A 26,645-nucleotide genomic window follows, 5' to 3' on the forward strand; every position below is an offset into this window, starting at 1 on the left:
GCAATTAAATTAATAGGGTGATATTGTATAAAGAGCTTTCGACAAGGAAGTCATAATCCATCCAGTCCCAGTTTTAGCATAACTTTCATTGGTTGATTACCTGGGACAAGTCACAGAACAATCTGCTGCCTTCATTGTCCTCATCTGTAAAACGATCTTTAAGGTCACTTCATTTCCAGTGTTCGGATTCTGACAAATTGTTTTTTCCTATTTGTAACTTGCTCGTGTGGTTTACCTGTCTTTGAAATTGAGCATGAATTTTGTGTTTTACCTTTGGAAAGCCTTTAAATCAAATTTGTTTTTGGAGGACTATTTAATAATGGGCACTTCTGATTTTTTTTGTTACAGTGTTGTCAACTGAGTATGAATTTAAAATAGTCACCTTCTCATATTAACTATTGACATACACGCAGGCCAAGTTACAGAAAAGGGGAAATGTGGTGTAGTCCGACCAGCTCTAGTTTGTGGTGGTGAGATTCCTGTGCTTTTAAAAGCTTCTTCCCTGCTACCCTTCTCTTAGGAAGATTCTACTGCCTTATCATCCAGTGCAACCCATAGTGTAGACAAGCTGAGTAAAACAAACACACACACAGAGGAATGATAATATTCTGTGACTATTTTTACCTAATTGAGTTGGGTAATGAAATCACCATTTACTTTGACCCTTTAAAACAAAGACATCACCACTGAGTGACCTGCCTGTTCAAATCCTTTTTAAAGCATAACCCCTTTGACAAAGTAACATTTGGGTGACAGATTAGGGTAATGTTATTCAAAGACTTTCAGTTATATTTTATCCATAATTAATTTCTGTTTTCCATATTTAATAGGAACAAAAAATCTGCCAGCGTTATGATCAGCTCATGGAGGCATGGGAGAAAAAAGTGGACAGAATAGAGAATAATCCTCGGAGGAAAGCTAAAGAGAGTAAAACCCGAGAATACTATGAAAAACAATTTCCAGAAATTCGAAAGCAAAGGGAACAACAAGAAAGATTTCAGAGGTAGTAATAAATGACTATAATATTTTTTCCAGTTAAAAATTTGATTGTGTCACTATTCAATGTAGTAGACTTTCTTTATCAAATTAAAGAAATTAATTACAGCTTTACTATATTTATTTAGAATCAAATAGTTGACTATCATCCATTGTTGTTATTCTTGTAAATTTTTCTCTTTGTTTATTTGACTTTGGGGGCAAATCTGAGTAGAGATGAATATTTAAAAATTGTTTTCTAGTTCTTAAACATGTAACCCTCTTTGGGAATGACGGTGAATATGGATAACAATTCCATGTGGAAAGTCTGAGTTTCCACATTATATCACTCTAACATTACCTCTAAAAAGGTTCATGGTGATGTTTATTGATTGCAAGCTATCCAGTTTAAGAAATTCTTTATTTTTGTTAGGATAATCTCTGGTTTATTTTTCCTTTTAGAAAATAAGATGCTGCTTGGTAAAGATTTTTGAATTCTTTAGTTTTTATTGTCTCTTGCAAACCAGAAATATGAAAACTCTTTTCATCCCACTTTAGTTTCTATATTGGAGAGCATTTTTTTTTAAACATTTGGCATATTTCTCAGCCTGCAATGCTACTCTTGGCTGGAAAGCAGACCAGAGGCTCCTGTCTGAAGTTTAGATGGAATCAGCAGCTGTAAAAAAAACAACCACCAACTCTAAGAATACTTTTCCAGAAGGTTCTCCCATATGTGCACTTGTTGAGCATGTGGCCTTTCAATGTTTGGATCAGCTTTTAAATAGTTACTCATTTACATGGTGATAGCCTCATGTTACCTAGCCTGCTTATTCAGTCAAGTTTTAAAGTTTTTCATGTTCAGTTTTGCGTTTTAACAGGTTATTTAAAAAAAAAAAAAAACTCCTCCAGAAATTAGCATAGTAAATTTAATGGTCACATACTTTAAAATATAAAGATCTTCTAATCTGCTTAAACTTTTCTTCTTGTGTCTAGGGTTGGGCAGAGAGGAGCTGGTCTTTCCGCCACCATTGCTCGAAGTGAGCATGAGATTTCTGAAATCATTGATGGCCTCTCTGAGCAGGAGGTGAGCCTGGCAATCAGTCTTTACCAGGGTCTCTTCTGGAGGTGTTCTGGTGCCACTTTCAGTCTTAGTGCCTAGAGAGCTAGTAATTCTTTGTGCACTATTCTGTGGATGATGGATTCTATTCTTACCGTATACTTCCTTATAAGATTAACTAGATCTTTACATCACTGGCTAGGCCTAGACTTTCTTTACAGATTTAGCACCAGAGCTAGTTCTTCATGGTTTGCACAAATCGAGAATAGTTAGGGCGAGGATAATCAGAAAAGGCAGCTAATTTAAACCCCCTCTTAATGAATTCCGTGGGATATTTGGTTGAATTTCTTTTGATACAGTTTTGTTAAAACAAGCACTTTCTATTTTATAAGGCTTGGGGGTTAAATAGCCCCTGTCCAGCTACCCTGTAATTATTTAGTAAGCAAAAAGAATATAATGTAATAATAAAGAATGTGATATAATTTGATGTAACCTCTGTAGAGAAATTATAATGGTTACGAATGAACCTTTCTTCATCCTTTCACTTCCTTTCTCTTTTAACCTTTTTCATTTCACTCTCTTTGCTTCTGAATCTTTAGATTGTTGACATTTTTTAGGGGGAGGGGGCGTAATTTAGGTGATTAGATTGTTTGACAAGTAAAGCAGTAAGGAGAGTCAAAAAGTGGTTGTGTATTATGACCAGACAGAAGAATGTTAGAGCCCGGCTCTCTTTCCTGAAGGAGTCATGGGATCTGCTTCTTCAGGTCACACAGCTGGTGTGATTGGCAAGTCACTAGCTGCTCTTACCTCAGTTTCCCCATCTGCCAATGACAAGACCTGAATCATAATTTAGAACTGGAAGGAGCCTCTGAGCCTGCCTCGTCCAACCTTCTGTATGAGAGATAAGGACATGGGCCTCGAGCGGGGAAAGACGTTTGAAAAGACCTCATGGGAGTTGGACACAGGGCCTCCACTCCAGATCTAGGGCTTTTCCCACTTGTGGCTACTATTTGTATTTTTCTTTACAGATACTTAATGGATACTTGGAGAAGAAACATAGCATGTGATTATATGAAATTGTTCCAAGTACCTCAAATGATAAAGTATTATTTATCCATGGACCATGGCAATGGGGAGTTTTTTAAAATGCAGAATCTCTTTATTATGGCATTTGTCCTTTTGGAACTTCGTCTCTATTTGTATGTGAAATGCCGTGTTTAACTGGAATTTGTATTATGGATGAGCCTGTTCAGGAATTCCCAAAACTTTAAAATGATGAGGTCGCATTCTGAAGCCCCTCTTCATGAGGACCTGAGAAGTTCGCTCTGTAGCTTCCTAGTCCTTCCTCATTCTTACATCCGCCTCTTTCCAGCCCTGCTTAAGGCAGTCATATTACTTACTGTGTAAGCATAAGCAGTATTCCTATGGAATTGATCTCTTGTTTGTGGAACTAATTCATGGAGGGTATACCTGTAGTTTTGATATAGGTGAGAAAAAAACAACCCACTACATTTTGAGTGAGATGTACATTTGCACCCTTACTCTAGTAACCTTTAGTGATCTCTGTTTCCTAATCTATAAAATGGGTTTAATAATCAAACCCGATGTCTACCTCATGGTGTCATGGGGATCAAATGGAAAAACTGTGTAAAATTGTTTAAGTATAGTAAACTACTAAATTAAATCAGCTCTTATTGTCATTATACAATCTTCCAACTGTGTGGTTACTAAACAAAGGAATAGAAGTAATTTGGATGGATCTGACAAATTTTCACTTGAAACTAGCTTAACCTCAGGGATAAAAACATCAAACTTTGTGTCAGGAGACATAGATTTGACTCCATCCTTACCCCCTGACACTTGACAGGTGTGGGATCGTGGGCAAATCACTTAACCATTCAAAACCCATAGTTTCCATTCTGCCAAAGGGCAACAGTGCCTTCATTACCCACTACCCAGGGTGCTTGTAAGAAAAGCACTTTGCAAATGTGAAAGAGCCTTTTGGGAGGTATACGAGTATTGTGTGTGTAATTTCTTATGTAGTCTTAACATTTGAGTTGGAAGGAATTAAGAAACAGTTTAATTTAAAATGTAGTATCCTAAAGTTTGCAGTCTATTTATCTGTGTTGAGGTTGTTATCTAAAGATGGCGTGCCCCAGTTAGAGCTTCTCTCAGAAGTTTTCTTTGTGTGATCTTAGTGAAGTCTCTTAATCCACTGGGGCTCCCTTTGTCTTCAAAATGAGGTTGCCAAGGTTTCTTCCAGCTCCTCTGTGCTACAGATTTACACCTTGTTATACAGAAGGGGGCGGGACCTTAGCGACCCAGTCTCATCCTAATAAAGAATGTCCTCTCCAGCCTCTCCAGTCACTGGTCGCCCAGATTTTTACTTGGAGAAATTGAGTGAGGGGGAACCTGCTGACTATGAAAGCCCGTTTTCATCAAGCTTTCATTTCTTTTTTTGGAATTGTAACTCCCCCACATTACTTGTAGTTCTGCCAAACAAAGTTAGTTTAGTCATTCTTCCACTCAACAGCCTTTCAAACACTTATGCAACTATTATATACTCACCAAATCTTTTCTCTAGGACTAACTGTCCATAGTTCTTTCAACTTCACCATACCAATTTTGCTTCCTTTGGATGCTGTCTCTTAGCAGTGTCCTCCCTAAAATGTACCACTTAGAACTGGACACTCCATTTCAAGTGTGGCCAAGATTGATCCCCTGTTAGCCTGAGGCGTTATCATAGAGCTTCTCTTAATGCTATTTTTGATTGCATTTGCTTTCTTGGCTTTCACATCATTCTGTTGACACATTTGGAGACTCTTTAAGTAAATTCCCTCAAACTTTTTTCAGGTGGACTGCACCTACTTCCTACACCTACTTTCCCCCCACGTTATACAAAGCACCAGAGACTATTATCAGATACTTAGCTGAAATCTAGGTGAGCTGGACATTCTAGAGTTTTACCAGGACTTGAGGTCAGGCTCATTGTATTGAAACTTACAGATTTTATTTTCTTCCTGGTAGAAAATTATGACATTTGCCCTTTTTCCAATGCTGCACTAATTCCTATGCTCCATCCCTTTAAGATTACCAAAAGTCTCAACAATCACATCTTTCATTTCTTTCAAGACTGGTGCTCACCTGCACTGTGCTGCTTAACTTAGAAACTGTGTATAGAATACTTGGGAGTTTGACCTGCCAAGACATGCACGGGAACCGTATAAACACAATTACAAAACACTTTTCACAAATAAAGACAGATATAAGTCATTGGAGAAATAGTCATTGCTCCATGGGCAGGCTAAACTACTCTAAACAAAATGGCAATACCACATTTTTATTGGTTAGCAGCTTCCCTTTTGCTTCCTCCTTAGAGATTTTTCTCTTTGCCTTCTGAATTAAATTCTTAGGAGATTTTTGCCCCTCCTGGCTTGACTTCTGTAGAACTTAATTTTCTGAGGTCTACATATCTATCCTCAGAACTCTCTGAAATCTGTTCACATAAAATTCTCAGTGCATATCAGAACAATCCCAACATTCCACTCTCACTTTAACGAGTTCCAAGGCCTCACATGTCCCTCCATTTCAACCCTAGAAATTAGTTCCTGTTGGTGAGAATCAGATCAAGTTCAGAATTTCCCCTTGTTATTCCCTCTACTTTCAGAAGAACAAAAGTATCATTAGGGCAAGTCAGTAAATTATTAGCTACTTTGCTTTTTGTGTGGAAGAGGAGGCTTCAATACATGTTTTGCAAACTGAACTGTTAGCTAACATTATTAGTTAACATTTATATAATGCCTGCTGTGTGCCAGGCACTGTGCTTAGCACTTTACAAATATCTCATTTGATTCTTAACCCTGGGAGGTTGGTGCTGTTATTATCTCCATTTTAGAGATAATGGAAACTGAGGCAAACAGATTAAACTAGTTTCTCAGGGTTACATAGCTAGTAAATATCTGAGGCTGGATTTGGATTCAGGTCTTCTTAACTCTAGGCCTGGTGCTCCATCCACTTGTCTTCTTGCCCCCTTGCTCCCTTGCTGCCCATCATTATCATCCCAGTCAGTATTGAATTCTTCTGAGACAGACCTATGATCTGGTTCCTCTTTCTAAATTTATTCTCTAATGATAGTATCAATAGTTTTTCCTCTCTACAGTGTTACTCAAATGCTCTTTGCCATGCACCCCCACTCTGGTGCCTGGTTTCTTCTCATGTTTATACCTTTTTAATGTACCATCATCACCCTTTCTTTTCCTTCTCTTTTCTTGTTTATTAGCTGTACTTTGTGCATTTTTGTATAGACATCTGAAGGTGTGGATTTTTTTATAGGCTATTTTGTTTTTTGAAATTTTCCCCTGTGAATTAAAATTATTTTCTTTTGGCAAATTTGAGTATCATTTTTAAAAAGTGAGCTGTATATTTAGTGTATTTAAACTATGTTCTTTGAGCACCTATTAGCATGGACAAACGTTTATATAGCACTTTTAAATTATAAAATGCTTTATATTCCTCTTTTCCTCAAGTCCTTTCAGTAGAAGCTGACTAGGATGAGCATTCTTCCCCATTTTGCAGAGATGAAAGTTGAGGCTCTGAGAGGCTAAGTGACTTTTTCAAGTTTATGTATCATCAGGAGTCTCCTACCCTAATTTTGCCCCAACATACTGCTTCCCCATAGCACTCACCCAGCTGTTCTACTGCCATTAAACTGTGTGTCTTCTCTATAGTACAATTTGAATTGCTGCTTTAAATATTATTCCAAATAAAGTACTTTTCTTTTCGTAGAACAATGAAAAACAAATGCGTCAGCTTTCTGTCATTCCACCCATGATGTTTGATGCTGAACAAAGAAGGGTGAAGTTTATCAACATGAATGGTCTCATGGAGGATCCCATGAAGGTGTATAAAGACAGACAGTTCATGAATGTTTGGACTGACCATGAAAAGGAGATCTTTAAGGAAAAGTAACTAGACTTTTAATAATTCTTTTACAAAGGACTATTGTAACTTGCACAAAACCATGCCAATGTCCCTTTATTTTGAGCAAGCATTTATTAAGTGGCTCCTGGAGATCAAAACACAAATGAGATAATCTCTGCCCTCAAGCAGCTTACATTCTATTGGGGGAATCACATCTAGGTATGTCAACAAACACAGAATATCTACAAACTAAACAGAGAGTCTTTGGGGGTGGGAGGAGAAAGGCCACCAGATTGGAGAGGATCACATGAACTGGCCCTGGAAGGGAGTGTGTGTTAGAGGCACTGAAGATAGCCTGGCCAAAGATCTGGAGATGAGAAATGGAATATTGTGTACAAGGGACAGCAGTGAGTCAGTTTGACTAGAATTTGGACTGTATGAAGGAGAATCATCTGTGATAAGTCTGGAAAAATAAGTTGGCACCAGGTTGTGAAAGGCTTTAAGTGTCAAATAGAGAAACTTATGTTTTACCTTTGAGGCAACTGGGAGACACAAGACCTTTTTGAGCAGCAAAATGACATGGCCAGAGCTGTGTATAGGAGTATCATTTTGACAACTATGTGGAGGATGAATAGGAAGGGGAGAATTTGGAGACAGATTTTACTGCCTCCAAATTCAGAGAGGTAATAAAAGGCAAATCTAGTATGGTAGATGTAAGACCAGAACAGATGTAAGAGATGTTATAGAAGTATAGTCAACAAAACTTGCTAACAGATTGGACTCGGGATGAAGAGAGTGAAAAGTTGAGGATGTCTCCATGATTGCAGATTTAGGTCTCTGGAAGAATGGTATTGTCATTCACAGACATAGGGAAGCTAGTCATTTTGGGCGATGGGGAGAGGGTTTGGGACTAAAGATGAGTTCTTTTTGGATATTCAGCTGGAGGTGTCTACTAGACAATTTGGGGGTGTGTGGCTGGAGTTGATTCTGGAGACCAAGACTGGATATATCACTTTGTCAGTTGATTGCATAGATATGATAGTTAAACCAGTAGAAGCTGATGAGGTTACCGAGACAATATGAAGAGAAAACATTGGAGGGCTTAGGATAGACCCCATGTTACCTCCATGGCATAGCCTTTGGCATATAGGTAGTGGTCCATCAAGGGAAGTGGGGCATCTGTCCATGTAGGAAAATGAGGAAGAACAAAATTATTAAAAGAATGAAGGAGAAAATATATAAGAGTGAAGTTTTGGGCAACAGGTGTCCTATGCTACAGAAGGATTAATAAAGATGACCAAGAATAGACCATTGGATTTGACAAGGGATCATTGTTAACTTGGGAAAAGGCAATTTCAGTTCTGCTGTGAGATTTCAAGATATTGAGAAATGAGTAGAAGATGAGAAAATTAAGATACTAATTGTAGACAGCTTTTTCTAGGAATTTGGCAATGAAAAGAAAGAGGTGAAGAAAAGCTCTCTCCGAGGTATAGTACAGAGGTTTCCAAGCTTTCTCCCTTCTCTTTGTGCTTAATGTTGTTGTAATTTTTTCATGGCACCATTAGGCCAAAAGAATACCCAGAAGTTCCATTTATTAAGTAAGTGATTAACTCAATAAGTATTTCTGTCCTAATAACTTTGTAGCCTTTTGAAAACATAATTCACATAAATTGAAAAGAAATTATTTCATTCTTAAATAACTGTAGTTATTTTTACTACTGGGATGTGTGTGTCTTTTGGCCAACTGCGCCACTTCTCAAACCTTGGAATCAGATTGGACACCACTACTCTCATTCCCTGTTCCATTGACTTTCACATAGTACTTTTTATCACAACAACCATCAAAACCCCAGCTTTACAAAGATATGACATTGCAAACGAGAAAGTTCAAGAAGTTACTGATAGAACCAAAAGCACAAGTAAGCCAAAACATATCTCCAACATTTGAGAACATGGAAAGGAAGTAGCCCAGCCTTGTGTTGAAATCGGGAACTACCTTGAGTTAGTAGTTTGTGTAGCGTTCAACTGATAGGTACCGCTGTTTTTTCCTTAAGAATTTAAACTGTCCCAAGCACTCCTGTGAGTTCCCTGTGGCAACGAGGTGCACAGTTTTGGAACTGCAGGGATAATGTAATAAAGTGAAGGTACTTTTTAAAGGTTGGACTAGAGTGAAGTGTGTTATAAACAGTGAAGGAGCTACTGGATGTCTTTAAGGACCATTTTATTTCCCCTAAGGATTGGCAATTGGATTCATTGCCACAGTTTATATTGACTGTAGGGTAGCAAGTACCCTCTTGCCAGTTATAATCAGTGAATGTTTGGGCATATAGGTCTTAGGAGGGAATTGGGCTAGTAGCTGATCTGTAAGGCAATTTCCATTGCTTAATCCATGATCCGATTATAAACATTTGCTGTGTAAATTTTCAAAGCCGTCAATTTAGCTGCTTAGTTTTCTTGCATGTGTGAGCAGTTTTTTGATCTTGTGTTTTAGAGTTATAGGACTTTTCGTAGTTTATGGTTGGTTTGTTGTTTGTTTTTTTTTTTTTAATCATTTCAAGGCCAGTTGACTGGATATTTCGTGTTGAAATGATAGCATCAGAGAATGTCAGGAGATAATATTCCCCCCCCAGGCCCCCCCCCCCCCAAAAAAAACCAGTCTCAAATGATTTGTTTGGTAGTGTTTGTGGGTATGTGTTTCTTTAAAGTCTTACTTTAAGAAGACTGTTAATACATTTTCCTCAATTACAGATTTGTCCAGCATCCAAAGAACTTTGGCCTTATTGCTTCCTATTTGGAAAGAAAGGTAATAAAAATTTCTCATTGAGATTTTATTATGAAGAGGTGGCAAAATTTTAACTGTTCCATGTAATATTCTTTAGGAAAAGCTTAAATAAAAATGTTTATTTACCAATTTCTCTCTTCTACAAATCTTAAAACACTATACAAATGCCATTTTATTATTATTATTATTAGCCTGCAGTAACCAGGCCTCCAGTCTGGTGATGACTTTCATTCCCTAAGCCTTCTTCCATATTCCTGCTGAACTCAAGCAACATTTATAGAGAAATACAGGAGTGTGCTGATCAGTGTTTAACAGCCAGGTTTTCATCTCTCCAAAAATGTATGCATACACACTTTTAAGATTCATCCACATTATTTACACTTAAAATTTTTGTGGTGTCTATACATTAAAAATTAACAATAGAAATGCCTCCAATAGGCGTTTGCTGGCTAATTCTGATAGAAGAATCATCATTGCTATACTACTCTAATATGACTTGCTTTTTTTTTTTTAAAACAACATATCTGTTGGAACTGGGAAGCTCAAATGCATTTTCCCAGGCATGAACTATTTACACCTATAATCGCTAAAAGGCAGCTCATCAAAAGATATTTTTAATATCAGAGACCTAAAAATGCACAAGGTTGGTGTGTGTGTGGGGGATTTTTTTTTAAATGAAAGTAAGACCTTTCAAGCTATGAAATGGACTTTTACACACTTTTTTCATAATGAAAATGAGACCCGAGTTCTCTTCAGATGGAAACAAAGAACTTGATGAGTTGTTGTGAATACCAGTGCTTGTAACTGCAAGGTAGCATTTTCAGCATCTTGTATGGTGAATTCTGACAACGTTCACTGATTTCAAAGTAGAAAATTGTAAAATCAAAAAATTGGATGGCACTCCTAAGACGACAGTATTTTTCATTTCTATAAAACAACAGTAGCAGCAGTAACAAAACTCCAAATTCTCAACCTTAGTACAAACCAGGGATGGACCAATTACATGGATAACTTGCGCTGATCTTATTTTGACGTCATGCCCCCTCTGCTTATGTTATTTTATAGAAATGATACCGTGTATGTTCTCCACTGTAGAGGAAATACTAGAATATGATACATATGGTGGTGTCCTCTTGGTCCTCTGCCAAAGCGGTTGCTAGGATAGAAAAAAATGTAACAGAGTATGGTATTGCTTCAGTGTTCATTCTTTCTCATAATTGTAAAATAATCAGAAACATTCCCACTGGATTCAGAAGGACTTTTTTTGGACTAAAAAGCTCAGTTTTAAATAAAGCATATGCAGACATAACTACTGGACTGAAATGGCCTTGTGTTCCTCTAGAAAAATTAAAAATCAAACACATTAAGAATTTCCAGTTGAAATATCACAGTTCCCTGATGTAGTGTGAGCTGTGATCACAGTTACCAAGACTGGCTTAGCATAGGGTTACTAACAATTCTTAAAGAAGGGATTGTGAGTGTATATATAATAAAGAGAATGTCAACATTTAGGAGATGGTAGGTTTGGGCTTCCTGATTTTTCTTATTTTGTGCATTGTTTATGTGATTTGGATTTTTAGAACCCTAAATACAGATTTTTTTATACTTGGGGAAAGTCTATGGAATATTTTGTGACAATTGTCTTGTGCATATGTTCCATGATCTACTTGTAAATGGAATCATTCAGAAAATTCTGTTGAAAGCATAATCAGTTGTATTTGTCGAAATCTTATCCTTTTGAAATCTGAAAAACTGACCTATTTCGTTTTAGAGTGTGCCAGACTGTGTTTTATATTATTATTTGACCAAGAAAAATGAGAATTATAAAGCCCTTGTAAGAAGAAATTACGGAAAACGCAGAGGAAGAAACCAGGTATGTGTCATTGCTGTATGTAAGAAGGTTGGTTTTGCTTTGTGGAAATGTGAAAACTGAATGCTCTAGGAATCCACATTGAATCTTAAGTTTATATACTTAATGCATGGCCTATTTTTATTAAATTAGGACAGTACCTTTATAATTTGAAATATCATTACTTCAACTTTTTTCCATTTAGAATACATTTTTGTAGTAAATTTATGGTGAAAATCAGTTAATTTGCATAGGGGTTTTTTGGGGGCAGGGGGGTTAAATATGTTGCTAATAACATAAATGATTTGTCTATTAAGAAATTATTGCTAGTACTCTTGCTAGTACGAGTAATTGGGGTTGAATGAAGGAGAGGAGAAAGAACCGTAGCATAGAAATGTTTCCCTTCTGGTCTTAGTCAGTAAAAGGGTCTGTTCAGCTGTTTTCTCGGCAGGGGTGGGGAACCTGCGGCCTCAAGGCCACATATGGTCTCTGTGAACTTGGATTCTGTCAAAGGGCCACATTTGAGGACCTAGAGGGCCAGTGGCCTCGAGGCCACAGGTTCCCCACCCCCGTGTCTCGTGCCTGCTTTTATTGCACTTCTTGGACTCTTTCTTCCTTTCAATGTTTAGGGTTATGGGCATTTTTCCTCAGTTGGTGCTTGGCTAAGTCTCTTCACCTTATGTTGGATTACTTGGTTCAAGGTCATTTTTTGCGACATTACCTTATAAATCAGGTACAAACTTTTCTCCTGTGTGATCTTTGGTCTTCTCTATAGCTTCTTCAGTGTGATACTAAATTCTTTTTTTTTTAAATTTATTTTGATTTATCAACAATCACTTCCATAGCTTTTGAATTTAAAATTTTTCTCCCCCTTCCTCTATACCACCCTCCCCAAGATGGTGCACAATCTGATATAGGCTCTACATATACATTCCTATTAAACATATTTTCACATTAGTGATGTTGTAAGTAAGAATTAGAACCAACAGGAGGCACCAGCAGAAAGAAGAAACAAAACTCAACAGAAGAGAGAAAAAAAATAACAAATAGTATGCTTCGATCTGCATTCAAACTCCATAGTTCTTTCTTTGGATGTGGATAGCATTTTCCATCACGAGGCCTTTGGAGATGTGCTAGATCCTTGTATTGCTGGAGAGGGTTAAGTTTATCAGTATTAGTCATCGCACAACATGGCTGTTATCATGTACAACGTTCTCCTGGTTCTGCTCACTTCACTCAGCATCAGACCTTACAAGTCTTTCCAGGTTTTTCTGAAGCCTGTCTGCTCATCATTTTTTATAGCACAATAATATTCCATTACATTCATATACCACAACTTGTTCAGCCATTCCCCCATTGATGGGTGTCATCTCAATTTCCAATTCTTTGCCATCACAAAAAGAGCTGCTATAAATATTTTTGTACATGTGGGTCCTTTTCCCATTTGTATGATCTCTTCGGGATATAGCCCTAGAGGTGCTATTGCTGGGTCAAAGGGGATACTAAATTCTTAAGGAAACTTTGAATTTAATACATTCTCACATACAGAAAGATCTTTTAATGGAAATGCTTGATATTATGTTGGAAGTGACACTTAGCTGGTCTTACTGACATTCTAAACATCTTTTTCTAGTATTCTATGGAAAATCCATATTTTCCTCACAATTAATGTGTTTTAGAGAGCAGAAAGTCATAGTTATCTGCCGGCTAACAATCTGAAATTTACTAGTGAGGAATAAAATTGTCTCCTCTCTGTTTAACACACTAGGTCAGTGAGAATGAACTTGGAAGCACCAAGTGTCTTTGCCAAAAAGAAGAGTTTGCTCTTTGAGTCTTGGTTTCTTTTTGGTTTTTTTTTGCTAGACAGTGGGGTTAAATGACTTGCCCAGGGTCACACAGTTAGTAAGTGTTATGTGTCTGAGGTCGATTTGAACTCAGGTCCTCCTGAATGCAAGGCTGGTGCTCTATCCACTGCACCACCTAGCTGCCCCTCTTTGAGTCCTGTTGAAGATCACTAACTGTAGCACAGGAATCGGTGAGAACTTGAAGGACAGTGGCAAACTTTAGGGGAAAGAAAAGATTGAGGGTATCAGAGAAACTTGTGTGACGACCTGGCTGGCTGCTCAGTGACCAAGTGGTGAAGGCACCAAAGTCTCTGCTAGGAAGTCACTTTGTTGGCTGTGCTATAAGCCAGAGGTGAGTGAGAGCAAAACTCACGGATGTGGGGAGCAGTCCTTTGAGATCAGTGACCGTATACAGGAGGGAGGGAACCATCCAGAGTTAAGATTTTTAAACTTTGAGAAACAATAGAATTACTCTGCTGTTATGTGAAATAGTATTTTTAGTAGAAAACAATTATACACCAAACAGTGAAAAAACCTACCACTGTCCTTTGGGGTCAGCAGTAGACATTCCTTTTTTTCCTGAGTTGTTTGTTTATCAGATGTTTGTAAATCTAGTCATTTAAGGCAGGTAAGGGGCAGGTAGTACCCCCCAATCTTTAGGAATCTGGTGGCAGCCCTCCCCTTTATTTTTTAACAAAGCAAAATCCTATTCTTATCCAGCCCCAGTGTGTGTTTTGTGATTCTGAGTTTACAGACTGTGGTACCTCTCTGCGGTGGCACTGCTGATTTTGTTCTCTTTTTTCTAACCTGCACAATTAGAACATCGAACTAGATGATCTTTTAGCTCTAACATTTTATAAGCTTGGGAAGATGCTACTAACACTCACATGATATTCAATGAGGTATATGTTGTAAGATTGTCTTTCATTAACAGTAAAGTTACTTTGAATTTTCTGTTCTCTCCACTTTTCTTTGTGACCTGTGGTATATATTTTTGTAGTGACTGGCCAGTGCTAAAGAATTAATGAGATGATTGTAGAATATAGTTTTTGTCTGACCTTATTTGTCCTAACTGCCCTCTGTTTAGGCAGTGGGTGAAATAAACACCCAAACATGAAGCATCTCCAACCTGTTGCGCAGCTTTCTCAGCCCTGGTCTGACCCCATGTCTCTAACCACTCATTTCCTAGAGTGAGGACTTTGACCTCACAAAGGAATGCCAGTGTGATGTGTTGAGTGGGTGGATGGTTCAGAAATTGTGTAGTCCTTGAAAAAGCTTTCCAGTGGAGCGGGCAGAGACAACCAAATGACGTTTGGAATGGTTGCCCTGATCTGTTTCTTCCTGGTGTATGTTGGGTTTGACAAAGACAAGCAGCATGCTAATCAGAACAAGGGTGTATAAAACAAACAGACAAAAAATAAATTTAGGCAGGATGACAAAAAAAAAATTCGGAAAGGAATTCTCCTGGCTATCTCTCTTAGTTGCACTTTTGTAGCTGGAGGGGGCACGCACATTGAGACACTCCTTTTGTCTGTCTGCTGCATTTCTGATTTCTGTCGTGTGTGTGCCCATGTTGGTAGTGAAGTAGGAAACGCTTCTGCTTTCTCTCTAACTCTGATCTCCTCCTTAGCAGAGTGACACCACAAGCTCCATTGTGTTGGCCATTTGTAAATCCTTACATTTTGGTAATTCAGACATTCTTCATCTAGTGCCTTTTTGAGGGAGAACACCATCTGTTAGAAAGAGCATTTAGGGTTAGAGTTCAGAGGTTGAGATTCCAATCCTGCCTAACACTTATGGACAAGGTACTTTACCCCCTCTAAGCCTCGGTTTCTTCATCTACAAAATGGATATTGTTGTACCTGTAGTACCTATGTCGGGCTTGTCTTGAAGTTTGAATGAGTGTTAAGAAAATGTTTCATAAACTTTATAAGCTTCATATCAGTGTCAGCTCTTATTGGAAACAACCTGTTATTAATTAGACAGTGGCGATAGACCAATTGAGTAAATTCCTAAGGCTGGTATCAGAGGCATATGAATGACATTCATTTTCCTATTGTATTGGACCTTAGAAGAAGAGGACTTGATGAGATCATTCCTCTGTGAGGTGAATTGAGGAGACTCAAAATTGTCACTCAGTTACACCTAATAGAAGCAGTTTAGCCACTAGATGTATTCAGTAACAGATGTGATGCAATTGCTATGCTGGGATCATTTTAACTACAATCTATCCTCAGCCAACTGTCCATGTTGTTGTCAACCTTGAAATTGGCAAACACTCTGCTTTATTGCTTATTTTGGTAGTATGACTTTTATTCCTGCTTTGCAGATTGCACTCCAGGGGGAAAATGGTATTTTGAAACTCTCGGACTTAATCTTCTAGGGGTGATTTGAGAAAGTTGTGACGGTCAGGCCCTGAATCAGTGAGAGGAATGAACTGGCAGATTCTTGGTTTGTGTGGCAGGCATCATAAACTGGTAGAGAGTAAATTAGGGAAATGAGATAGCTTTGATATTTTTCTTGGATTAGGGCTGTGGGACACTTTTGACTTACAGAGAAACCTTTAAATTGTCTGGTTCTTTAGAACAGAGTTTTTGATTGTCTGGTCTTTTAAATTATTTTTGCTATTTTTTCCTTCAGTTTATTAGTAAAGATAATTTTGTCAATAAAGCTGCAGAATGTGACAATTACCAAAGCTGATTTTAAGTTTGATCTTAAGTTATGAGTTGGTCCTGGTATAATTTCGTATAAACAGACCATGAAGAACCAACACATGCCCCTATGCTTATATCTGGCCACTTAAATTCTCATTCTGGCTCCCTTGTTTGTCTCTCTGCTGCTGTGGTGGGTGCCCAGAATCCTGCCTCCCCCTCCAGTGCTCCTGGGGACTCTCATCCTCCTCTCTCCTTGATAGTTCTCAAAGAGACTGACATCTTCTTCCCTTTTCCATTTCCTTTTCTGTTGCCACTGGAAAGAACCTCAGGAGATGCACTCTCTCAGCAGATGCAAGACAGTCCTCACTCTGTGTGCCGAGAAGGGATCTAGAGGGCACAACATTTTTCCACAGAAACAGATAGTACCAATAGTTAGCTACAGTTGAGTTTATGAGCTTTGGTATTCTGACCATCCACTCTACTCTCTACTCTAACAAGTTCATACCAACCTTAAGGAATGATTGTCGAGCTCCAAACACACTTTGGTGAGCTGGAGGCCTGCCAGCACCGCATTTTTCCTTTGTATCCCTGAAGCGTTCTTCCATTACTGTCATTTATCCAGAAATACAGTTTGGTTACCTGAGGAATATCTAACTTTTGTGTCAGTTTTTAATCCCTGGTGTGTTACTGTAAAATAAGCTATTAGAAATCCCCTGCGAAGTCAGTCAGTGAGAATCCGATTCTCTCTGATTCTATAGTTACGTTTCGTAGTAAGACGACAGTTGGAGAAGAACACTGATAGTTCTATAAGCCCCTTCAAGGTAAGGGGCAAGCATTGTGTTCCACAATTTGACAAATAGAGAAATTACGGTACATCCAATTGACAAACATTTATTAAGCTCCTACTGTATATCAGGTACTGTGGTAGGCACTAGGCATACAAAGCCAAAAATGAAACCATTCCTGTTTCCCTACAGAGCTTACATTCTAACGAGAGATCTAACCTGTATGTACTTTAGTATACATATGATACATACAAAGCAGATGTAAGGTAACTTGTAAGGCACTACCAGCTGAGGGGGGAAATGATAGGTTTCAGTTGTAGTGTCCAGGTACCCAGAGGGAAGGGGAGCCATTTTATTATCCACATAAAAGGCAATAGGACGAAGCTGTGTGTGTGTGTGTGTGTGTTGACAATTCAGTGATTATAAAGAAGAAAAAGGAAAAAAAGGTTCAATTAGTAAAATGTTGCCTTCATTTCTTGGCTTGAAAAGTATGCTTTTGTTGAGTCGTTTTTTCAGTCATGTCTGACTCTTAATGACCCCTTTGGGGTTTTCTTGGCAAAGATATTAGAGTGGTTTGCCATTTTCTTCTCCCACTCAGTGTACAGATCAAGAAACTGAGGCAAACAGGGTTAAGTGACTTGCCCAGGGGCACACAGCTAGTAAGTATCTGAGGCCGAATTTGAACTCATGAAGATGACTCTTCTGATACCAAGCCCTGTCAAGTGCACCATCTAGCTTGCCCCCAGTAAAGTACAAAAGAATGAAAAAGCCTTCATAATTAAGTTCCTGAGAGCTTAAGGACCGGATGAAATAAATTAGATGATTGGGAGTTGTAGCAATGTTCACTTTAAAAAAGCATCAGAAAGGGAAATTCATTTTTCAAAGTCTGATTGCAATGCAAAATAGAATTGTCCACCTATCTAGTTGTCGGTCTTCTTGATTTCACAGCAGAAGTCTATAGTTTAGGGATCTGCCAAGGCTGAAGTATGCTCTGCTGCCAGGCCAGCCAATCAAGCGGAATTCAGTGGGGATTATTACCTTCAGTAACCCGGGAGGTTAGAAGCTTGCCTGTGAAATTGGCAGTGCTCTCTTAGGCAGCCTAAGTGGAAGGATGACAGTTTCCTGGAATAAATATGTTGCTGGGTCAGATCGACTTCTTAGACATTTTACCTTAAATGTGACCCTACCCTCTCCACACTGGTGTATATTAGGAATTTTGAGCCAACACATGAATTTGCAGGTACGTTGCTTATTGACGCTCTCGCTGTTGGAGCTTTCACTTTTAACCTGCTGTTGTCCCGTGGCATATTGCCCGTTATTCACTCTATAGGTGAGGCTTCACCCTATTTGCTGTGGAGTCTCAGAACTTGATGAGAAGGGGAAGTTGTTGAAATTTTGTTGTTTTGTCAGCTTGTTTTTGAGATAGGCTGTATGCAAACCCTTGAGCTTTAACTCTTCTGCCATAACTTACGGATTTGCCCCAACCTCGGAGGTGCAGCATAACTCGTTTGTAGAGTAGGAAATGAATGCCAGGTGAAAGAGCCACAACTGCTCTTAAGATCAACGTGCCATGTGGAAGTTCTGTTCTGATGTACAGTATCAGTGTCACACATGAAAATAGCTTCCCTTTCTAGGGCAACCTCCAACTATCATCTGTCATTGTGGAGATGGAATTACCCTGGCTTCTGACTGTGACGCTGTTATGTATGAGCCTCTGCTGCTTTTAAGCTTCTACTCTTGGGTCAAAATACTTTTTCCAGAGTAAACCCTCCCACCAGTGGTCTTCCCTTGACTTTATTTTCTTCATTAGAGTTTGTACTTTGCTACAAAATAAATAGTCCTTTTAAATGTGTCAGACATTTTGTTTTCTACAGTTTTCTCAAAGCCTATTTCCTCACCTTCATTTGGGGTTGATACACTATGACCTGACTGTTACTGCTTTCAAGGAACTTTTGAAGAGAGTCTGTAATTCTCTTTCTGTGTATGTTTCTAGTACAGCTGACGGTTTCTACTCGAAATGACTGGTTTGGGAAATGATTTCTGGCAGTGACTGGGATCTGCTTCACTTTCCCATTTCCTTTTGTGCTGCCATTAGAATCTCGGGATCTCTCTTAATTGACGTGCAGGGCATTCCTCATTCTCTGTGTTGAGCTGAAATTCTATGTAGAAAAGCAGTTGGAAGGGGAATATCACAATATGCAGCTCAAATGATTGCTTCTAAAGCATGAGTATAACTAATAGTGTGGTGCCTTTACGTACTTAAAAAAAAAAACTAACAAACATATTAAAACTTAAAACTGATTGCCCTGATTTGCTTCAATTTTCTTTTTTAAAGAATTCCTTCTGCCAGTGTTATGTTTTGGTTTTTTACTGGAAACTTTCAACCTAAATTGTCTTCACTTAGAACATGTGTCTGTAACAAATGCTGAGTCATCCTGATTAAATTTGTCTCTTCTTGGGCTTTTATATACACTCAAGTGTATCTCAGTTAAGCCCCAAGTTCCTGATGTTGTTTTATAACATCTTGAATCCTTGATTTACTTGTGTTTTTTTTTCTTTTAAAATTTTTAGTATTTCCTTTACTTTTCTTTAAAAGGAAACAAAATCTAGCTCCATATGAAAATAGAGGCAGAATGTTATAGTAGAAAGATTGATGGGCTTGGAATCAAGAAAGCATGAGTTCACATTCCATCTCTGATGCTAGTTTTGTGGCCTTGAACTAATCACTTAGGACCTCAATTTCCTCATATATAAGATGGATTTAAGAATAGCAATAGTATCCACATTTCAGGATAATTATATCAAATGCAATAACACAAGTAGAAAGCTTTTTCAGCATCAGAATGTCATATAAATGTCAGCTGTTAGAAAGAACTTTCTGGCAGAGCTGTCCAGTGGTGGAATGTGCTGCCCATCATTGTTAGTATTCAAGCCGTTACTCGATGATCATCTGTCTGATGTGTTGTAGAAGAGATTCTAGCATTGCTTGGAATGTTAGAATAAATAATTTTAAGATTAAACTCTGAGATTCCGTGAATCTGTTGCTGGTCAATTGAGTGGACTCTTAATTTAAATTTGTATAATCTCCATAGGTTCAATTTTGTATTATACATTTTAATTAATTAGCAGTAAGCCTGTGTGGCTATTTGTCTTTTGGGGAGGAAAGAGAGTAAACACTGTTAAAATAGTCAATTCAGCTATTTTTTGTAGCACATTTTGTGTAATATGTAAGTCACTCTTAATATGTGTTACTCAAATCCAAGAGTAGTTGCTGCATAAGCAAATTAGCATCATTACTTATAATTTACTAATTTTTATTTAAGTTCCTTTTTCTTTCTTCATAGCAATCTACAGTATTGTGAATTATTTTAAAGTATATAGCTTCATCTGTGATTGCTTGACTGTTTCCTAAAAGGCACTGGTGCCATGGCAGAAAATTTAATGGCTTTCATTTGCTAGTAGACAAGTAGAATTTTTTAGTATGTGAATTTGGCATCATAGGCATTCAGAGTCCCAGAAGACCCTGTTAGTGACCATTTTAGAGAGGAGAAAACTTGCCTGTTTAAGAGAGAAAATAGAAGGACAGCAGGATGAGGTGACTTACTCAAAGTCACACACCTAGACCTGGCAATAGAATTGGCATTAGAACTCTACAGTTGGGTTTCTCATGTCAATATTTTTTCTCCCATACCACTTACTGCCATTTTCATGTGCTTTAAAAATGTTATCAGTGGCAAATTGGAATTGACTCATTCTTTACTTTCCTTTGAATGTTAAGAATTTTGCTTACCTTGCTTTTTTAATGTCAACTTGCAATAACGTAGGTTTCAGCTCTGTATGGCGTTTTTCCTCTGTCCTATTGTTCAGCAGGTGTTCAGATAAAGCAGAGCCTTTTTTTGGCAAGTCCCATGAAGATAGAAAGGCTGTGAGTGTGGCCAGGGCCCAGGCTTTGCCTGTTAGAGACTAAGGACCAGTTTCCTTTAGAGTATAGATGCCCCTCCTCAGGCTGGTTACAGAGTGAGCCACCACCAATCTTGGAGACCACACGAGCCAGAGAGGGCAGCGCCTGATCCCCTTCCGTGGGGCAAGGGAGACCTCCTTTACACAAAGGAAACCAGTCACAGATAAATGGACATTTACCAAAGTTTCGTATGTCCAAAGGACTATAAAACTGTACAGGGGCAGCTGGGTGGCACAGTGGGTAGAGCACCGGCCCTGGATTCAGGAGGACCTGAGTACAAATCTGGCCTCAGACACATAACACTTACTAACTGTGTGACCCTGGGCAAGTCACTTAACCCCATTGCCTAGCCCCCCCCCCCCAAAAATGCTTTAAAAAAAACCCCAAAAAACTGTACATACTTTTTTGACCCAGCAATACCACTACTAGGTCTGTTTCCCGAAAAGATCAAAGAAAAGAAAACGACCTATTTGTACGACAATATTTATAGCAGTTCTTTTTGTGGTAGCAAAGAATTGGAAATTGAGGGGATGCTCATCAGTTGATGAATAGCTGAACGAGTTGTGGAATGTGATTGTGATGGAATAGTATTGTGCTGTAAGAAAGGACAAAGAGAATAGTTTCAGAAGAACCTCGGAAGACTTATCTGAGCTGATCTAAAGTGAAGTGAGTAGGACTAGAAGAACATTATACACAGTAATAGCAATATTTTAAAAATATTTTAATTTTTACAATTACATGTAAAAATAATTTTTGACATTCATTTTTTAAAATTGTGATTTCCAAATTCTCTCTCCCTGCCCCTCCCCTTCATTGAGAGGGCAAGCAATTTGATATAGGTCATACAATACAAAACGTATTTCCAAATTAATCACAGACAAAAAAGAAAAAGAAAAACCCAAGAAAAATAAAGAACATTTTTAAAAGTATGTTTTGATCTGCGTTCAAACTCCATTAATTCTTTCTCTGGAGTTGGATAGCATTTTCCATTCTAAGTTCTTTGGAATTGTCTTACATTATTATATTGCTGAGAATAGGTGGGTCATTCACAATTGATCATGGAACAATATTGCTGTTATTACGTGCAGTGGTCTGTTTCTGCTAACTTCACTTTTCATCAGTTCACATAAGTCCTCCCAGGTTTTTCTGAAATCATTCTGCTCGTGATTTCTTATAGCACAATAGTATGCTATCACAATCATATTCTACAGCTTATCCGACCATTCCCCAGTGGATGGGCATTCCCTCAATTTCCAATTCTTTGCCACCACAAAAAGAGCTGCAGTAAAGATTTTTGTACATGGTGGTCCTTTTCTTTTTTCTTTAATCTTTTTGGGCACTAGACCTAGTAGTAGTATTGCTGGGTCCAAGAGTATGCACAGTTTTATGCCCTTTGAACGTATTTCTAAATTGCTTTCCAGAATGGTTGGATCCAGTTCACAACTCCAACAGTGCAAGTAATAGCAATATTGTGATGATAATCAACTTTGAAAGACTTAGCTACTCTGATCAATACAGCGATCTGACGCAGTTCCAAAGAACTCATAATGAAAAATGTTATCTACCTCTAGAGAGAGAACTGATGAACTCTCTCTCTAGTACAGATTTAAGCACATTTTCTTTCACCTTATTTTGCTTGCTTTTATTTTTTTCACAACGTGGCTAATGTGAAAATGTTTTACATAATTTCATATATATAATGGGCATCATTTTTGCCTTCTAAATGGGCAGGGGAGGGACTAGGGAGGGAGAGAATAGAGAATTGAAAATAACAATTTTAAATTAATAAAAAAAAAATAATTTCCTATGCATAAAAAACCCCATACCACAAAAGTTCCAGATGTTTCTCATTTTTGGAATTACTTACTCTCTTAGAGATTTTATGTGGATAAGTTTATGCTCAGATGAATTTTGATCTTTTAAGTCACATGTTCTTTATAACTTGTTAATAGTTTTTTAAAAATAAATTGTGTTATCGACATAGTGGCAGAGTGAAGAGAGGGGCCAACATTGTAGTCAGGAAAACTGTTTCACCTTTGACCAAGTTCTGTCTTCTTCCTTCTTCTTTCTACTTTCTTCTTTCTTTTCTCTCTCTGTCTCTCTCTGTCTCTCTCTCCCCTTTTAGTTTATTGGTCTCTTTCTCCCCCCCCCCCCCTTTAGTTTATTGGTTCAGTGTATTTGGACAGGTCACCTAACTTCACAGTTACTGCTCTGTGATGGCAGAGACAGCACCACCAAAAAAAAAAGTTTGCTTCTCATTTGGGCGTAAACAGTACCCACTATCAAAAAATGATGTTTTGTAGTAATTGAATTCTTTAATTTATCTGAAAGGTTTTTGTTTTTGTACCTCTCTAAACCCTTTGCAGATATCTCTGAGAATAGTTTTTAAACAGATATCCTTCCTTCCCTGACTGTTTGCTATCTTATTTTTAATCTCTGAAACCAGCTTTTCCCTTAAAGAAAGAAAGCCCAAAACTTGCTTTCAAGCCCTGCTTGGTCATTGGGCCCTGATTGGCTCAGAATGAATGTAAATAGCAGTTGTTTCTGTTTTGCCCAGAAACCCTGAGGGTCTTCCCCTCCCAGATCTTATCTTTTCTTTTCTTTTTTTGACTAGGTAAAGAGGCCATTTTTTGCCTAATTTCTTACTTAGTAACTTACTTAGTAATTTAGTCTCTGAATGGGAGATGCCTCAGTCAAACTGAGACCTGTTAAAGACCTTAGCTTGAAAAGGCCAAGGTTCCCCACTGGGTCCTGGACGGTCTCTAGTTGTCTTGATCCAAATCTGGCTACTGGACCCAGATGGCTCTGGAGGAGAAAGTGAGGCTAGTGACTTTACACAGCCCTCCCTCACTTAAATCCAACTCACTTAACTTACACAGCCCTCCCTCATCTTAAATCCAACTTACTTCATGTCGTGGCATCACCTTGCTGATGTCCTGGTCCTCTTAGAGAAGGAAGGACAGACGACAACAACTACTATCTTACAAGTTGATTGACCAGGAAACCAATTAGATACACGTGACAGTAACTTTTGAACCTCACAGTTTAAATTTTTCTTAAAAAAAATCTGTCTTTGAACATTCACCCCGACTTTCCTTCCTAGAAGAAAGAATGAAAAAGGCAGCCACAGTAGAGTAATCAGGGATTATTTTATTGTCCTTTTCTCTCCCCATTAATATCTCAATCTGTGAGCTAGGAAGAGGTCATTTTCCTTATGAAAGTGAATTAAATGTAATATTGTAATCCATAGTACTAGACATTTGGTAAACTCTTGCTCCACTAGGGAAGAATTGGTTTGTTTGTTTTGTCTCACTTTCTTTTAAAATTCTATCAGGGGTTTTAGAGGCTCTGAACACAATGCCTTTGACTCATTCTTTGACTGTTGGCTAAGAACTAACAAGACTAAAAAAACTGCAAAATGTGTGTTTCATACATTGCTGTTTCTTCTTCTTGAGTGATAGGCTATTGGGCAGAGGTGAAATCTCAGCAATCAGGTTTTAGTGGTTGAGCATTGGGTCTGGAGACAGAAGCTCTTGGTGGTCCCTCCCAGTGACCTCCGTCACTAGCTGAGCGACCTGAGCTAGACATCGACTCTTCTCTCTTTTTTTTTTTTTTGGCTAGGCTATGGGGTTAAGTGACTTGCTCAGGGTCACACAGCTAGTAAGTGTTACATGTCTGAGGCTGGATTTGAACTCAGGTCCTCCTGAATCCAGGGTTGGTGCTCTATCCACTGTGCTACCTAGCTGCCCTGACATCGTCTCTCTTTGACTGTTAGTCTCCTCATCCATTGAAAAGGAGATGGCAGCCCTTCTAGTACCTACCATCTCGTGGGGTGTTGTGAGGAAAGGACTAAGCTTTCGAACAGTAAGGAGGAATGAGTTCATTTTGGTTGGCATTAAGCCTAGCCTGGGTTCCCAGGCAAATCCCAGATGGCTGCCCAAGTTCCAGCTTTAGCAGGGAGATAGACTGGGACTGAAATATTAGCTTTGTCATTGGCAAGGCTAGGTACCAACATTTGGTAGTTCCTGCCAACCTCCCTGCTGCCCTCCTTTCCTCTCAGCCACCACTGTTTGTCCCAGCCTCTTTGAAAAATATGTGGGGTGGGGGGCAGACTTGAGGAGAGAGGTTGCTAAGACATTACTCTCCTTTACTCACAACATTATTGATATAAGATCTACTTTGGGACTTATAAACTGTCACTGACAAAAAGGGAGGAGGCAGAACCGCTGAAAATGGCCATGGTAGAGTTTTCAAATAAAGGTGGTGTGCCTTCATATATTGTGGGAATTTTTACAGAGTGGTCTCCTGAGAAGTCAGGGTAGTACAAGCGGTAATGTGCACATTTTACTATGAGAAAGCTGAGGTTCAGAGAGCTTAAGGGATTTATTCTGTGTTCAACAGTGAGCACAGGAGCAGTATGGGTCTTCTGACTCACCAGACCAGTGTCCTTTCTGCTATGTTAGATGTACTACAGAAGCAGAATGTCTAATAATAGCCGGACTATTTCTGTCTGGGTTATTTACAACGTTGGAAAGATTTGGTGCTATAGAGCTCATTTCAGATGTAGGGCCTCATTCCATTATTTTCCACTTCTGTTGGGTTAGCCAGTGATCATAAAGCTTAAGTAGCTCCTCCCTGATATTAGAAAAAGATGTAAACACTGCCTTGTTCTGTACTGAATCTTTAGCGATCCAGCGGTGGGCTTGAAGAGTTGAATGTACTTGATGGTGACTAATGGCAATTGGTCATTGCCCCCCTCCCCCCCTCAGATGTCTTCAAAATATAGAGTGAGGAAATGACTTCTGGAGTTCTGGCAGGGAGCCTGGGGCCGCCTGAAAGAACAGGCCCTAATGTGACTACTGGTCTGTGCTGGTGGGACGGGCATCTTTGACAGGAAACAATCTGTCTGGATTAGGCTTTTGATAACAGTAACCTTGATGTTTTAGTAGACTTTGCACCCAGAGGACGTTGTTTAATAAATTACATTGGTCCTTTAGAGGGGCTAGCACAGAACTCCATGATGTTGTTGTTGCTGTAATATAATGCTTAAGTTTACTGAAGTAGAGATTTTATAATTAAGATGATTTCCACAATGTTTGCTTCTCTTAGTGCCTCCTCTTTATTTTTTAAAGTGCCAGTTTGCATTTCTTTGTTGTTGTTCAGTCGCTTCAGTTGTTCTCAACTCTTTGTGACCCCATTTGAGGTTTTCTTGGCAAAGAATACTGGAATCATTTCCCATGTTCTTCTCCAGCTCATTTTACAGATGAGGAACCTGAGGCAAACAGGGTGAAGTGACTTGCTCAGGGTCACACAGCTAGTAAGTATCTGAGGTCAAATTTGAACTCAGATCTTCCTGACTCCAGGCACTGTGTTCTGTTTGCTCCACCACCTCACTTCCTCTATTTGCATTTCTACTTCATTTGAATTGACTGTTTTCTTTGAATTCATCCTATTATAGGACACTTATTTGTCATGATATCCCAGGAAATAACATGGGTTAGTAGGATTGTTTTTATTTTTTAAAACAAATTTATTATTTATTTTTAAACATTTTTAAAAGTATTGTTTTCAAAATTCTCTCACAACCAGTCCTTCCTCTACCCATTGACAATCCAAGCAATTATACGTGTGAAATTGTGCAGAACATATTTCTATACTAGCCATGTTAAAAAAAAAAAAAAGAGCAAGAAAAAAGTGAAAAAAACATATACTTTAATCTGCACTAAGAGTTCATCAGTTCTCTCTTTGGCAGGAGATAGAATTTTTTATCATGAGTCCTTCAGAGCTGTGTTGGATCATTATATCCATCAGAGAAGCT

At 38.4% G+C, this 26,645-nt stretch overlaps 1 protein-coding gene across 10 annotated transcripts in view; it reads left to right on the top strand.

Moving 5' to 3' along the window:
- Positions 1-26,645, top strand: part of NCOR1 (nuclear receptor corepressor 1) — a 184,524-nt gene that overhangs the window by 72,049 nt on the left and 85,830 nt on the right. For all 10 annotated transcript variants that reach the window (XM_027861867.1, XM_027861868.1, XM_027861871.1 and 7 more), the window contains 5 exons: positions 831-1,003; positions 1,969-2,059; positions 6,818-6,996; positions 9,701-9,755; positions 11,506-11,607. In XM_027861867.1, coding sequence (XP_027717668.1) covers positions 831-1,003; positions 1,969-2,059; positions 6,818-6,996; positions 9,701-9,755; positions 11,506-11,607 — 600 coding nt within the window. The remainder of the gene's footprint in view (positions 1-830; positions 1,004-1,968; positions 2,060-6,817; positions 6,997-9,700; positions 9,756-11,505; positions 11,608-26,645) is intronic.

Source organism: Vombatus ursinus, unplaced genomic scaffold (genome assembly GCF_900497805.2).
Source record: "Vombatus ursinus unplaced genomic scaffold, bare-nosed wombat genome assembly UNPS02014768.1, whole genome shotgun sequence".
Taxonomy (NCBI): Eukaryota; Metazoa; Chordata; class Mammalia; order Diprotodontia; family Vombatidae; genus Vombatus; species Vombatus ursinus.